The 14,329-nt window shown below is 38.1% G+C and overlaps 1 protein-coding gene across 7 annotated transcripts in view; it reads right to left on the bottom strand.

Moving 5' to 3' along the window:
• Nucleotides 1-7,801: 7,801 nt before the first annotated feature.
• CENPQ (centromere protein Q) overlaps nt 7,802-14,329 on the bottom strand; it is a 38,695-nt gene continuing 32,167 nt past the window's right edge. For all 7 annotated transcript variants that reach the window (XM_077162029.1, XM_077162024.1, XM_077162023.1 and 4 more), the window contains 2 exons: nt 8,949-9,026; nt 7,802-8,006 (listed from right to left, as the gene is read on the bottom strand). In XM_077162029.1, coding sequence (XP_077018144.1) covers nt 7,875-8,006; nt 8,949-9,026 — 210 coding nt within the window. In that variant the 3' untranslated portion in view covers nt 7,802-7,874. The remainder of the gene's footprint in view (nt 8,007-8,948; nt 9,027-14,329) is intronic.

Below are 14,329 nucleotides of genomic sequence, written 5' to 3'. Positions count from 1 at the left end.
TTGCATACCTGAGATGAATCCTACTTGGTCATGATGTATAATTCTTTTAATGTGTTGCTGGATTTGATTTGCTAGAATTTTGTTGAGGATTTTTTGCATCTATGTTCATTAGAGAGATTGGTCTGTAGTTTTCTTTTTTTGCAATATCTTTGCCTGGTTTTGGTATGAGGGTGATGCTGGCTTCATAGAATGAATTAGGTAGCTTTCCCTCCACTTCGATTTTTTTGAAGAGTTTGAGCAGAGTTGGTACTAATTCTTTCTGGAATGTTTGGTAGAATTCACATGTGAAGCCGTTTGGTCCTGGATTTTTCTTTTTGGGAAGCTTTTGAATGACTGATTCAATTTCTTTACTTGTGATTGGTTGGTTGAGGTCATCTATTTCTCCTTGAGTCAAAGTTGGTTGTTCATGCCTTTCTAGGAACTTGTCCATTTCATCTACATTGTTGTATTTATTAGCATAAAGTTGTTCATAGTATCCTGTTATTACCTCCTTTATTTCTGTGAGGTCAGTGGTTATGTCTCCTCTTCCATTTCTGATCTTATTTATTTGCATCCTCTCTCTTCTTCTTTTTGTCAATCTTGCTAAGGGCCCATCAATCTTATTGATTTTCTCATAGAACCAACTTCTGGTCTTATTGATTTTCTCTATTGTTTTCATGTTCTCAATTTCATTTATTTCTGCTCTAATCTTTGTTATTTCTTTCCTTTTGCTTGCTTTGGAGTTACTTTGCTGTTCTTTCTCCAGTTCTTCCAAGTGGACAGTTGATTCCCGAAGTTTTGCCCTTTCTTCTTTTCTGATATAGGCATTTAGGGCAATAAGTTTTCCTCTTAGCACTGCCTTTGCTGCGTCCCATAGGTTTTGGTATGTTGTGTTTTCATTTTCATTCGCCTCGATATATCTACTAGTTTCTCTTGTAATTTCTTCCTTGGCCCACTGGTTGTTTACGAGTGTGTTGCTGAGCCTCCACGTATTTGTGAATTTTCTAGCACTCTGCCTATTATTGATTTCCAACTTCATTCCTTTATGATCCAAGAAAGTGTTGTGCATGATCTCAATCTTTTAAAATTTGTTGAGACTTGCTTTGTGTCCCAGCATATGGTCTATCTTTGAGAATGATCCATGAGCACTTGAGAAAAAGGTGTATTCTGCTGTTGTGGGATGTAATGTCCTATAAATGTCTGTTAAGTCTAGCTCATTTATTGTAATATTCAAATCTCTGTTTCTTTATTGATCCTCTGTCTAGATGTTCTGTCCATTGATGAGAGTGGGGAATTGAAGTCTCCAACTATTATGGTAGATGTGTCTATTTCCCTTTTCAGTAATTGCAGTGTATTCCTCATGTATTTTGGGGCATTCTGATTCAGTGCATAAATATTTATGATTGTTATGTCTTCTTGTTGAATTGTTCCTTTTATTAGTAGATAGTATCCTTCTTTGCCTCTTTTAACTGTTTTACATTTGAAGTCTAATTTGTTGGATATTAGTATAGCTACTCCTGCTCTTTTCTGGTTGTTATTTGCATGAAATATCTTTTCCCAACCTTTCACTTTCAACCTATGTTTATCTTTGGGTCTAAGATGTGTTTCCTGTAGACAACATATAGTAGGATCCTGTTTTTTAATCCATTCTGCCAGTCTATGTCTTTTGATTGGGGAATTCAGTCCATTAATATTTAGTGTTATTACTGTTTGTGTAATACTTTCCTCTACCATTTTGCCTTTTGCATTATATATATCATATCTGATTTTCCTTCTTTCTACACTCTTCTCCATACCTCTCTCTTCTGTCTTTTCTTATCTGACTCTAGTGCTCCCTTTAGTATTTCTTGCAGAGCTGGTCTCTTGGTCACAAATTCTCTCAGTGGCTTTTTGTCTGAGAATGTTTTAATTTCTCCCATGTTTTTGAAGGACAATTTTGCTGGATATAGAAGTCTTGGTTGGCTTTTAGTAATTTAAATATATCATCCCACTGTCTTCTAGCTTCCATGGTTTCTGCTGAGAAATCTACACATAGTCTTATTGGGTTTCCCTTGTATGTGATGGATTGTTTTTCTCTTGCTGCTTTCAAGATCCTCTCTTTCGCTTTGACCTCTGACATTCTAACTAGTAAGTGTCTTGGAGAATGCCTATTTGGATCTCTTCTCTTTGGGGTGCACAGCACTCCTTAGATCTGTAATTTTAGGTCTTTCATAAGAGTTGGGAAATTTTCAGTGATAATTTCTTCCATTAGTTTTTCTCCTCCTTTTCCCTTCTCTTCTCCTTCTGGGACACCCACAACACGTATATTTGTGCCCTTCACATTATCATTCAATTCCCTGAGCCCCTACTCAAATTTTTCCATTCTTTTCCCTATAGTTTCTGTTTCTTTTTAGATTTCAGATGTTCCATCCTCCAGTTCACTAATTCTAACCTCTGTCTCTTGAAATCTACCATTGTAGGTTTCCATTGTTTTTTTCATCTCTTCTACTGTATCTTTCATTCCCATAAGTTTTGTGATTTGTTTTTTCCGACTTTCCATTTCTTCTTTTTGTTCATCCCTTGCCTTTATTGATTTGGTTTTTGAAGAGGTTTTCTATTTCTGTTCGTATATTCAGAATTATTTGTCTCAGCTCCTGTATCTCATTTGAGCTATTGGTTTGTTCCTTTGACTGGGCCATATCTTCAATTTTCCTGGTGTGATTTGTTATTTTTTGCTGATGTCAGGGCATTTAATCAGATTTCCCTGAGTGTGGGACCCAGCAGATTGAAAGACTTTCCTGTGAAGTCTCTGGGCTCTGTTTTTCTTATCCTGCCCAGTATGTAGTGCTCGTCTGTCTGCGGGTTCTACCAGCAAAAGATGTTGTGGCTTCTTTAACTTTGGAAGACTCTCGCTGCTGGGTGTGTGGTGGAGACAGAGGAAAGGTTGTAGGTTGGTTTCAATGGCTTCAAATTGTGAAGTCCTGGGATCTGAATTCCTTGAGAGAGGGATTCCACCTGAGTTGCATTTCACCCCTCCCGCGGGGAAGGTTCAGGTGGTAGAGAGCCCTGAAAGCAGCCTGTTTCTGTGTTCGGGCAGCTGCAACCTGTGTAATCCCAGCGCTGAACCTAGAGGCAACCAAGCCTCTGTAGAAACAGCCGCAGAAGTCTCTGTTTCGCCCCCTTTCCTCTTTTCAGTTATCCCAATAGGCGACTTCTGCCTTGATCAGTTTCGCCTGAGCTGAGGGCCTATTTTTAGTAGTCAGAAGTTGTTCATTAATGCCACTATTGGTGTTAGGTTGGACTCAGTCTCTACTACTGTTGGACACTCTTTCCTTTCCCTTCAGGAAGTCGCCTGTGGGGGAGGGGTGTCGGCCACCGTGGCTTGGGGAACCGCTGATCCGAGGCTCCCAGCCAGCCCGGGAAGCCGTGTGTGTGGGAGGGGTGCCGGTCACAGGCCGCCACGGCTTGGGGAACCGCTGATCCGAGGCTCCAAGTCGGCCCGGGAAGCCGCCCGTGAGGGAGGGGCGCCAGCCGCCAGCTGCCGCAGCTTGGGGAACTCACCTCTCTGAGTCTCTCAGCCGGACTGGGAAGGAGGGAAGAAGGGGCGCCGGCTGCCAGCCGCTGTGGCCCGGGGACGTGCGTGCCGCTCGGGGACCTCACCGCAGCGGAGTCTCGTAGCTGGTCCAGCCAGTCCAGACTGGGGTACACTGTGTGTCTGGTCTCTGTCATGGCTCCGGGAGCTGTTCTGTACTGTTTCTAGTTATTTAGTAGTTGTTCTGGAGGAGGAACTAAGACGCGCGCACCTTACTAAGCTGCCATCTTCTCTGTAAGCCGACCCCTTTTTCAACTTTTTAAACAGTTCTTGTTTGGGGTAGTGTCTAATTCATAGCTTCAGAGCTCTAACTCGAGTCTTAGGCATCACATAAATACCCATAGTTTCTGGGAATGACCAGGTTATATACAAACAGCTCAGTATCTCAGAATTTAGAAATACCAGTGACTGAATATATGTGACTGCTGTAAGAGCTTACAATCTAGGATCCTTTACAATAGCCCCAACCTGATAAACCTATGCTCTTGACTTCAGTTCACTGAGTTTTTATATTATAGTTCATCCATATGAGTGAGGCACGATAATATTTGTCTTTTTGTTCCTGACATTTCATTCAACATACAGTCCTTAAAGTTCATTCACCTAGTTGCATTCCTCACGACTTCATTCCTTCCTGTGGCTGCTCAGTAGTCTATTGCATGTATACACCACAGTTTTCCCTTCCTTTCTCAGTCACTGTACCCTTAGGCCACCTCCATTCATTGTGAATCTTGAACACTGTTGCCATAAACACCAGTGTGCAAATGTCCATTCCTGTCCCCACTCAGTTCCTCCAGGTATATACTGAGCAACAGTGTTGCAGGATAATATGGAAACCCCACTCCTAGCCTGTGGAACCACCATACTGCCTTCCAAGGGCTTGCACTTTTCAGTATCTCTGCCAACAGTGAATAGGTACATTACTTTCTCCATGTTTACTCTAGCACTTGTTTCTTTCTTTTTTTATTTGGCATGGGCAGGCTCTGGGAGTCGAACCTGGGTGTCCGGCATGACAGGCAAGAATTGTGCCATTGAGCCATCACTGCACTGCCCCTTTATGTTCATTTTTAAACAATTTTGCTTGCATATCATACAATCCAACCTAAGTTAATAAACATGCTTCACCACCATAATCTACATGAAGACATTTTACTTTCTTCCATAAAGAATGCATACCCCTCCCCTATGCCTCCCGCCTGTTGACATTTAGTTTTGGCATAATGCCTTTGTTACATTCAGTGGAAGTGTAATACAGTGTTACTGCTGACTATAGATCTTAGCTTGCATTGATTGTACTTTTTCCTGTATACCATCCATTTTCAACACCTTGCAATGTTGACATTCATTTGTTATCCCTCATATCAAAACAATTTTTTATTTGTACATTTATTCACCATCATTGTCCACTCTAGGCATTCCTAAGTTATATTGTCTCAGACTTTATCCTTTATCTTTTCTTCTGGTTTCACACATGCCCCCTGCCCTTCTCCCTCAATCATACTCACATTCAACTTCATGATGAAAAGCAAACTCACCAGGAATAACATGAGACGAGGAGCTCAGGCAAAGGCTTTATTTTAGGGAGAAACAGAGCCGCCCGGGCAGCGTTTTAAGAGAGAAATGGCCATCCCCAGGTGGCAGGGGATAAGGTTTTTATGGCTTAAGGTTGGGTGGGGATTTTATGGCAAGGGTTAGGTAAGTCTATTGTCTAGCTTTCAGGATTAGGTTGGGGGGTTGGGGGCAAGAGTTAGGTAAGGTTCTATTACCTAGTTTTCAGAATTAGGGGGTTAGGTTAGGAGTCAGTGCTTCACTGGTAAAATTAAAATTTAACTGCTGCCTGAAGCATGCAGGGTTGTAATTGTCTTCTGCTGGAGGGTGGAGGTTAAGTAAGGGGGATTATTATAAGAGAGCAGTTGCTAAAGTGTGAAAAGGTGCAGGCCAGGGTGGGAGAGCTGTTTGAAATATTTGCCAGGTCACGTCATGGGGGGAAGCGGTCCTGTTCTCCAGGCTTAACACATTGAGTGTACTTATATTGGTGTGCTACAATCAGGTAGTATTGTGCTAACCATTTCTGAATTTTTACAATCAGTCTTGTTGCACAATCTGTATCCCTTCAGTGGCAAATGTCCAATCTCTACCCTATTATTACCTAATAATCTGTGTTCTTAACTCCAATGCTCCAAGTTCACTCATTAATGTTAGTTCATATTAGTGAGGCCACACAGTATTTTTCCTTTCATTTCTGGCTAATTTCACTCAGCATAATGTCCTCAAAGTTAATCCACGTTCATGGCTTTATTCTGTCTTACAGCTGCATAATATTCCATTGTATGTATACACTAGCTTGTTTAGCCACTTGTCCATTGATGGACATTTGGGCTGTTTCCATTTCCTGGCAATTGTAAATAATGCTGCTATAAACATCAGTGTGCAAATACCCGCTTGTGTCCTTGCCTTCAGTTCCTCTGAATATACACCCAGGAATATGGATCACAAGGCAATTTATACTTAGCTTCCTGAGGAACCACCAAACTGCCTTCCAGAGTGGTTATACCATTTTACATTCCCACCAACAGTGGATAAGTGAGGTTCTTTCTTCACATCCTCTGCAGCACTTGAGAGTTTTTTTTTTTTTTGACAATGGACATCCTAGCTGGTGTCAAAGATATCTCCTTGTGGTTTTGATTTGTATTTCCCTAATAGCCCATGAAGTTGAGCATCTTTTCATATGCCTTTTAGCCGTTTGTATTTCCTCTTCTGAGAAGTATCTGTTCATGTTTTGCCCATTTTATAATTAGGTTGTCTTTCTGTTTTTGAGTGGAAGAATCTCTTTATTTACTTTGGATCTGAAATCATCTGAAATGTGGTTTCCAAATATTGTCTCCCATTGTGTAGGCAGCCTTTTTACTTTCCTGACAAAGTTCTTTGATGCACAAAAGTGTTAAATTTTGAGGTGATCCCATTTATCTATTTCTTTTTTCAATGCTCGTGCTTTAGGTGTAAAGTCTAGGAAACTACCTCCTATTGCAAGGTTTGTAAGATATTTTCCCTACATTTTCTTCTAAAAGTTTTATGATCTTATCTCAAACGTCCAGGTCTTTGATTCACTTTGAGTTAATTTTTGTATAGGGTGTGAGATATGGATCCTCTTTCTTTCATGGTTCTTCAAACCATACACAATGTTGTCGTTTTTCTTTCTTTCTTTCTTTTGCTACATTATAGATTTGCTTTTCTGAAGACTTTCTTTCTCTCCCAAACCCTTTCCCATTATTTCCTAAAAGGACATTGCTTTCATCCTTTACTGATCCACCACATGGCCTGTGGTCTCTTTTGTGGCAATGAGCACTAAACACAACTTGCTTAGCTCAGGTGTGTTTCTATTTCTAGTGGTTTTTGCCTGGCGGGTATTGAAAGAATTATGTCATTTTCTAAATTAACTGACAAAATATTCTAGGTTAGACAGAAAAATAATGAAATGTAGTAATTTTATTTTACAAATAGATAAAAGTAACTCAGGCAATAGACTATAATTGGTTAGAATTAGTTTTTTTTTATATAGTTGAGTGATAATTTAGTTACACATATACAGATGCTTATCACAATGAGGAAAACATGGTTTAGAAAGAAGGGTTTTTTGCTTGATATTTGTTTAAAGGGGTCACTAAAGAGAATAAGCTTGCTTAGGAATTCCTTTTTAATAGTTTTCTGAAATAAAAGCATCCTTTGATCACAATGGAAAGTAAATTCAACATATATTCACTAATGCAATAAAAAAAATACAACGTTGATGCTACCATCACAGTGAAAGGCACCTCTCAAATATCAACTACTACAAAAAGATTAGGGAGTTCTGAAGAATATTAAAGGCATTTGGGGATTTCTCAACATCTAGATGACCAGACAACAAACTGTAAGATATCAGGTAAATGATACTAGTGAGAGCAAACTAGGTACCAGATATCATGCAAAGACTTTACGTATATTAACTCATAGTTTCACACCTTATCTACACTAAGCAATAAATGACTTTCAGTCAGCCATTATTAACTAACAGATTGTGGCAGTTCTTCTTTTCTGGTTCCAGGGAAATAACCAGAGATGCAGCAGTATAATAGATGTGATTTACCAGGCTTGCCAGTTGCTAAACTCCAGGACTACACAAGATGCTTATGGTATATCTGCACAGGCTAATTTTAAAGTGCATGTAATTAAGGGACAGTAATTCCCACAGAAGCCTGAGTCTCTGAAATATCATTTGCAGGGTAACAGTTTAATAAATTCATAAAGTTTAAATTAATATGAAACAATCTCATATAAAAACTTGTTAAGAGGCATCCAGTCGCTTATAGGCTTCTTCAATGAAAGTTAGTACGTCCTTCATCTGGGATGAATTATGAAGAACATCCAAGTCCTTCAGAAGAGCATTCTGGTTTGGAATTAGCATCAAAATTTCCTTCTGTGGGTAAAACAGTATAATTTATTTTTAAGCTTTTATTATGGAGAATGTAAAATGCATATAAATTAAGAGAGAATATAAAAAATCTCATGCACCCACCACTCAATTTCAATAATTATAAACTCATGACAAATCTTCTTTCAAATCTAATTTACCATACTTTCCCTCCATGCATTCCCACTTTTCTCACTCCTGGTGGATCACAGATAGGAAAATTTTAAACTATTTTTTGAGAAAACATGAACAGTTTCCACCACTATGACATTTATACTATATATCTATTGGGATCTTTTGAAGACAGATAATTATCAGTGTAGAGTCTATTATTATAAGACACAGTGCCATTTTATAAAATTATAAAGATTTATATACCATTGTTAGAATAAACAAAAGCAATTGTCAAAATTTACTTCCAGAAATGTATCCTACAGTTGCTACTACACAAAAGTATAGAGGGCAGGCCACAGTGGCTTGGCAGGCAAAACCTCTGCCTGCCATGGAGGAGACCGGGGTTCAATTCCCAGTGCCTGCCCATGCAAAAAAAAAAAGGTATAAAGATATATGTACAAGAGTATGCCCAGCAGAACTATCTGTAATACCAAAAATTATTTATCATCAGTAATTCACAAAAATTCACAAATTATATTATAGTATATTCATACAATGGAATATTATATAGCTACTAACAAGGACGTAACAGATCTACATAAATTGACAAGGAAGGTTGTTCACAATACACTGGTAAATGAGAAAAGGAATAAGGATATTATACAATATTTTTATAGAGAGACAATGTACACTTTTTTTTTTTCCCTTTTGCATGGGCAGGTACTGGGAATCGAACCTGGGTCTACGGCATGGCAGGTGAGAACTCTGCCTGCTGAGCCACATGCCCCACCCAGTATACTTTTGATATAGTTAATACAGTAAATGGGTACTTACCTGAAGTACTGGTGCTTTGAGACTGTTCTGAGAAAGTTCTGGAAGAGAGAGTACTTCACTACTATCCATCTGAAACATCTAAATCAGAAAAAGAAAGATATAGATTATTTTAAAAAGCTAATTTTATAATTTCATCAAGTTCAACAGTTGTTTTGGTAGGATTTATGCATTAAATATTATATTCAGAATTTAGCAGTACATTTAACTTTTATTTTTTTATTAAAGAAGTTGTGAGTGTACAGAAAAACCATGCAAAATACAGGGTCCTCATACCACCCTATTAACAACTTGCATTTGTGTTACATTTGTTATAATTGATGAAAGCATATTTTTATAATTATATGATTAACTATAGCCCATGGTTTACTTTGGGTTCACTGTGTTGCACCACCCCATGGATTTCTTTTTATTATTTTTATTCTTTTAACATGTACAATGTAGAATTTTCCCTGTTAACCACATTCAAATTTATAATTTGGCGCTGTTAATTATGGTCACACTGTTGAGCTACCACCACCACTACTTGTTAACAAAACTTTTCCATGATCCAGATAGAAATACTGTACAAGTTAAGCATTAACTTCCTATTTCCACTCCTACTTCATCCCCTAGCAACCTAGAGTCTAGATTCTGACTCTATGAATTTGCATACTCTATTTCATATTAGTGAGATCACACAAGATTTGTCCTACTGGGTATGGCTTATGTCATTCAACATGACTTCAAGGTTCCCCCATATTTTCACACATATCAAAACTTCATTCCTTCCTAAGGCTTATTAATATTCCACTGTACATATACATATATACACATTTTATTTATCTATCAGTTGATTAACACTTGGGTTGCCTCCATCATTTGGAAATTGTAAATAATGCTACTATGAACATTGGTGGGTGGTCTGTTCAAGCCCCTGCTTTCAATTTTTTTTTTAACATGGGCAGGCACTGGGAATCGAACCCGGGTCCTTGGGCATGGCAGGCAAGCACTCTTACCTGCTGAGCCACCGTGGCCCGCCCTGCTTTCAATTTTTTTGGGTATATACCAAGAGATGGGATTGCTTGGTCACATGTTAATTCTATATTTAACTTTGCACAGTGGCTGCATCACTTTACATTCCCATCAGCAATAAACGAGTGTTCATATTTTTCTAAATCCTCTTTGTTCTAGTTTCCCTGGGTGCTCAAGCAAATACCAAGAAATGGGTCAGGTTAAACAATGGGAATTTAATGGCTCATAGTTTCAAGGTTAGGAATAAAGTCCAAATCAAGGTGGTGATGCTTTTTCCCCAAAGACTATGGAAATTCTGGGGCTAGCTGTTGGCAATCCTTGGTCCTTAGCTTGTCACATGGTGTTCTAGTTTGCTAGCTGCGACAATGCAATATACCAGAAACAGAATGGCTTTTAAAATGGGAAATTGAATAAGATGCTAGTTTATAGTTCTAAGGCCGAGAAAGTGTCCCAAATAAAGCGAGTCTATAGAAATGTCCAATCCAAGGCATCCAGGGAGATATACCTTGGTTCAAGAAAGACGATGAAGTTCAGGGTTTCTCTTTCAAGTGAGATGGCACATGGCAAACAGAGTCAGGGTTTCTCTCTCATCTGGAAAGGCAGGTGGTGAACATGGCATCATCTGAGGAAAAGCCAGCTTTTTCTCCTGGCTTCCTGTTTCATGAAGCTCCCCAGGAGGCATTTTCCCTCTTCATCTCCAAAGGTCACTTGCTGGTGGACTCTGCTTCTCGTGGCTGCATTATTCTGCTCTCTTAGAATCTTCCTCTTTCTCCAAAACGTTTCTTCATTTTATAGGATTCGAGTAAAGTAATTAAGACCCACTTAGAATGGGAGGAGACACATCTCCACCTAATCCAGCTCAACAACCATTTTTTTTTATTAAAGAAAAAAAAAGAAATTAACCAAACATTTAGAAATCATTCCATTCTACATATGCAATCACTAATTCTTAACATCATCACATAGATGCATGATCATCTCTTCTTAGTACATTTACATCGATTTAGGAAAAGAGCTAGCAAAACAACAGAAAAAGATATAGAATGTTAATGTAGAGAAAAAAATAAAAATAATAATAGTAAAAAAAAAAGGAAAAAGAAAAAAAAAGACAAATAAACAGACAGACAAAAAAAAAACAAAACCTATAGCTCAGATGCAGCTTCATTCAGTGTTTTAACATGATTACTTTACAATTAGGTATTATTGTGTTGTGCATTTTTGAGTTTTTGTATCTAGTCCTGTTGCACAGTCTGTATCCCTTCAGCTCCAATTACCCATTATCTTACCCTGTTTCTAACTCCTGATGGTCTCTGTTACCAATGACATATTCCAAGTTTATTCACTAATGTCGGTTCACATCAGTGGGACCATACAGTATTTGTCCTTTAGTTTTTGGCTAGTCTCACTCAGCATAATGTTCTCTAGGTCCATGCATGTTATTACATGCTTCATAAGTTTCTTCTGTCTTAAGGCTGCATAATATTCCATCGTATGTATATACCACAGTTTGTTTAGGCACTCATCTGTTGATGGACATTTTGGCTGTTTCCATCTCTTGGCAATTGTAAATAACGCTGCTATAAACACTGGTGTGCAAATGTCCGTTTGTGTCTTTGCCCTTAAGTCTTTGAGTGGATACCTAGCAATGGTATTGCTGGGTCGTATGGCAATTCTATCTTCAGCTTTTTGAGGAACTGCCAAACTGCCTTCCACAGTGGTTGCACCATTTGACATTCCCACCAACAGTGGATAAGTGTGCCTCTTTCTCCGCATCCTCTCCAGCACTTGTCATTTTCTGTTTTGTTGATAATGGCCATTCTGGTGGGTGTGAGATGATATCTCATTGTGGTTTTGATTTGCATTTCTCTAATGGCCAGGGACATTGAGCATCTCTTCTGTGCCTTTTGGCCATTTGTATTTCCTCTTCTGAGAGGTGTCTGTTCAAGTTTTTTTCCCATTTTGTAACTGGATTGGCTGTCTTTTTGTTGTTGAGTTGGACAATCTCTTTATAAATTCTGGATACTAGATCTTTATCTGATATGTCATTTCCAAATATTGTCTCCCATTGTGTAGGCTGTCTTTCTACTTTCTTGATGAAGTTCTTTGATGCACAAAAGTGTTTAATTTTGAGGAGCTCCCATTTCTTTCTTTCTTTCTTCAGAGCTCTTGCTTTAGGTTTAAGGTCCATAAAACCGCCTCTAACTGTAAGTTTCATAAGATATCTCCCTAGATTTCCCTCTAAATGTGTTATGGTCTTAGACCTAATGTTTAGATCTTTGATCCATTTTGAGTTAACTTTTGTATAGGGTGTGAGATACGGGTCTTCTTTCATTCTTTTGCATATGGATATCCAGTTCTCTAGGCACCATTTATTGAAGAGACTGTTCTGTCCCAGGTGAGTTGGCTTGACTGCCTTATCAAAGATCAAATGTCCATAGATGAGAGGGTCTATATCTGAGCACTCTATTCAATTCCATTGGTCGATATATCTATCTTTATGCCAATACCATGCTGTTTTGACCACTGTGGCTTCATAATATGCCTTAAAGTCCAGCAGCGCGAGACCTCCAGCTTCGTTTTTTTTCCTCAAGATATTTTTACCAATTTGGGGCACCCTGCCCTTCCAGATAAATTTGCTTATTGGTTTTTCTATTTCTGAAAAATAAGCTGTTGGGATTTTGATTGGTATTGCATTGAATTTGTAAATCAATTTAGGTAGGATTGATATCTTAACTATATTCAGTCTTCCAATCCATGAACACGGTATGCCCTTCCATCTATTTAGGTCTTCTGTGATTTCTTTTAACAGTGTTTTGTAGTTTTCTTTGTGTAGGTCTTTTGTCTCTTTAGTTAAATTTATTCCTAGGTATTTTATTCTTTTAGTTGCAATTGTAAATGGAATTCGTCTCTTGATTTCCCCCTCAGCTTGTTCATTACTAATGTATAGAAATGCTACAGATTTTTGAATGTTGATCTTGTAACCTGCTACTTTGCTGTACTCATTTATTAGCTCTAGTAGTTTTGTTGTGGATTTTTCCGGGTTTTCGACGTATAGTATCATATCATCTGCAAACAGTGATAGTTTTACTTCTTCCTTTCCAATTTTGATGCCTTGTATTTCTTTTTCTTGTCTAATTGCTCTGGCTAGAACCTCCAACACGATGTTGAATAATAGTGGTGATAATGGACATCCTTATCTTGTTCCTGATCTTAGGGGGAAAGTTTTCAATTTTTCCCCATTGAGGATGATATTAACTGTGGGTTTTTCATATATTCCCCCTATCATTTTAAGGAAGTTCCCTTGTATTCCTATCCTTCGAAGTGTTTTCAACAGGAAAGGATGTTGAATCTTGTCAAATGCCTTCTCTGCATCAATTGAGATGATCATGTGATTTTTCTGCTTTGATTTGTTGATATGGTGTATTACATTAATTGATTTTATGTTGAACCATCCTTGTATACCTGGGATGAATCCTACTTGGTCATGATGTATAATTCTTTTAATGTGTTGTTGGATACGATTTGCTAGAATTTTATTGAGGATTTTTGCATCTATATTCATTAGAGATATTGGTCTGTAGTTTTCTGTTTTTGTAATATCTTTGCCTGGTTTTGGTATGAGGGTGATGTTGGCATCATAGAATGAATTAGGTAGTTTTCCCTCCACTTCAATTTTTTTGAAGAGTTTGAGCAGAGTTGGTACTAATTCTTTCTGGAATGTTTGATAGAATTCACATGTGAAGCCGTCTGGTCCTGGATTTTTCTTTTTGGAAGCTTTTGAATGACTAATTCAATTTCTTTACATGTGATTGGTTGTTGAGGTCATCTATTTCTTCTTGAGTCAAAGTTGGTTGTTCATGTCTTTCCAGGAACCCGTCCATTTCATCTAAATTGTTGTATTTATTAGCATAAAGTTGTTCATAGTATCCTGTTATTACCTCCTTTATTTCTGTGAGGTCAGCAGTTATGTCTCCTCTTCCATTTCTGATCTTATTTATTTGCATCCTCTCTCTTCTTCTTTTTGTCAATCTTGCTAAGGGCCCATCAATCTTATTGATTTTCTCAGAGAACCAACTTCTGGTCTTACTGATTTTCTCTATTGTTTTCATGTTTTCAATTTCATTTATTTCTGCTCTAATCTTTGTTATTTCTTTCCTTTTGCTTGCTTTGGGATTAGTTTGCTGTTCTTTCTCCAGTTCTTCCAAGTGGACAGTTAATTCCTGCATTTTTGCCTTTTCTTCTTTTCTGATATAGGCATATAGGGCAATAAATTTCCCTCTTAGCACTGCCCTTGCTGCGTCCCATAAGTTTTGATATGTTGTGTTTTCATTTTCATTCGCCTCGAGGTATTTACTAATTTCTCTTGCAAT

This window comes from Tamandua tetradactyla, chromosome 5, assembly GCF_023851605.1.
Source record: "Tamandua tetradactyla isolate mTamTet1 chromosome 5, mTamTet1.pri, whole genome shotgun sequence".
Taxonomy (NCBI): Eukaryota; Metazoa; Chordata; class Mammalia; order Pilosa; family Myrmecophagidae; genus Tamandua; species Tamandua tetradactyla.
The sequence above is the reverse complement of the archived record's forward strand: the minus strand, read 5'-3'. Positions and strand labels throughout refer to the sequence as shown.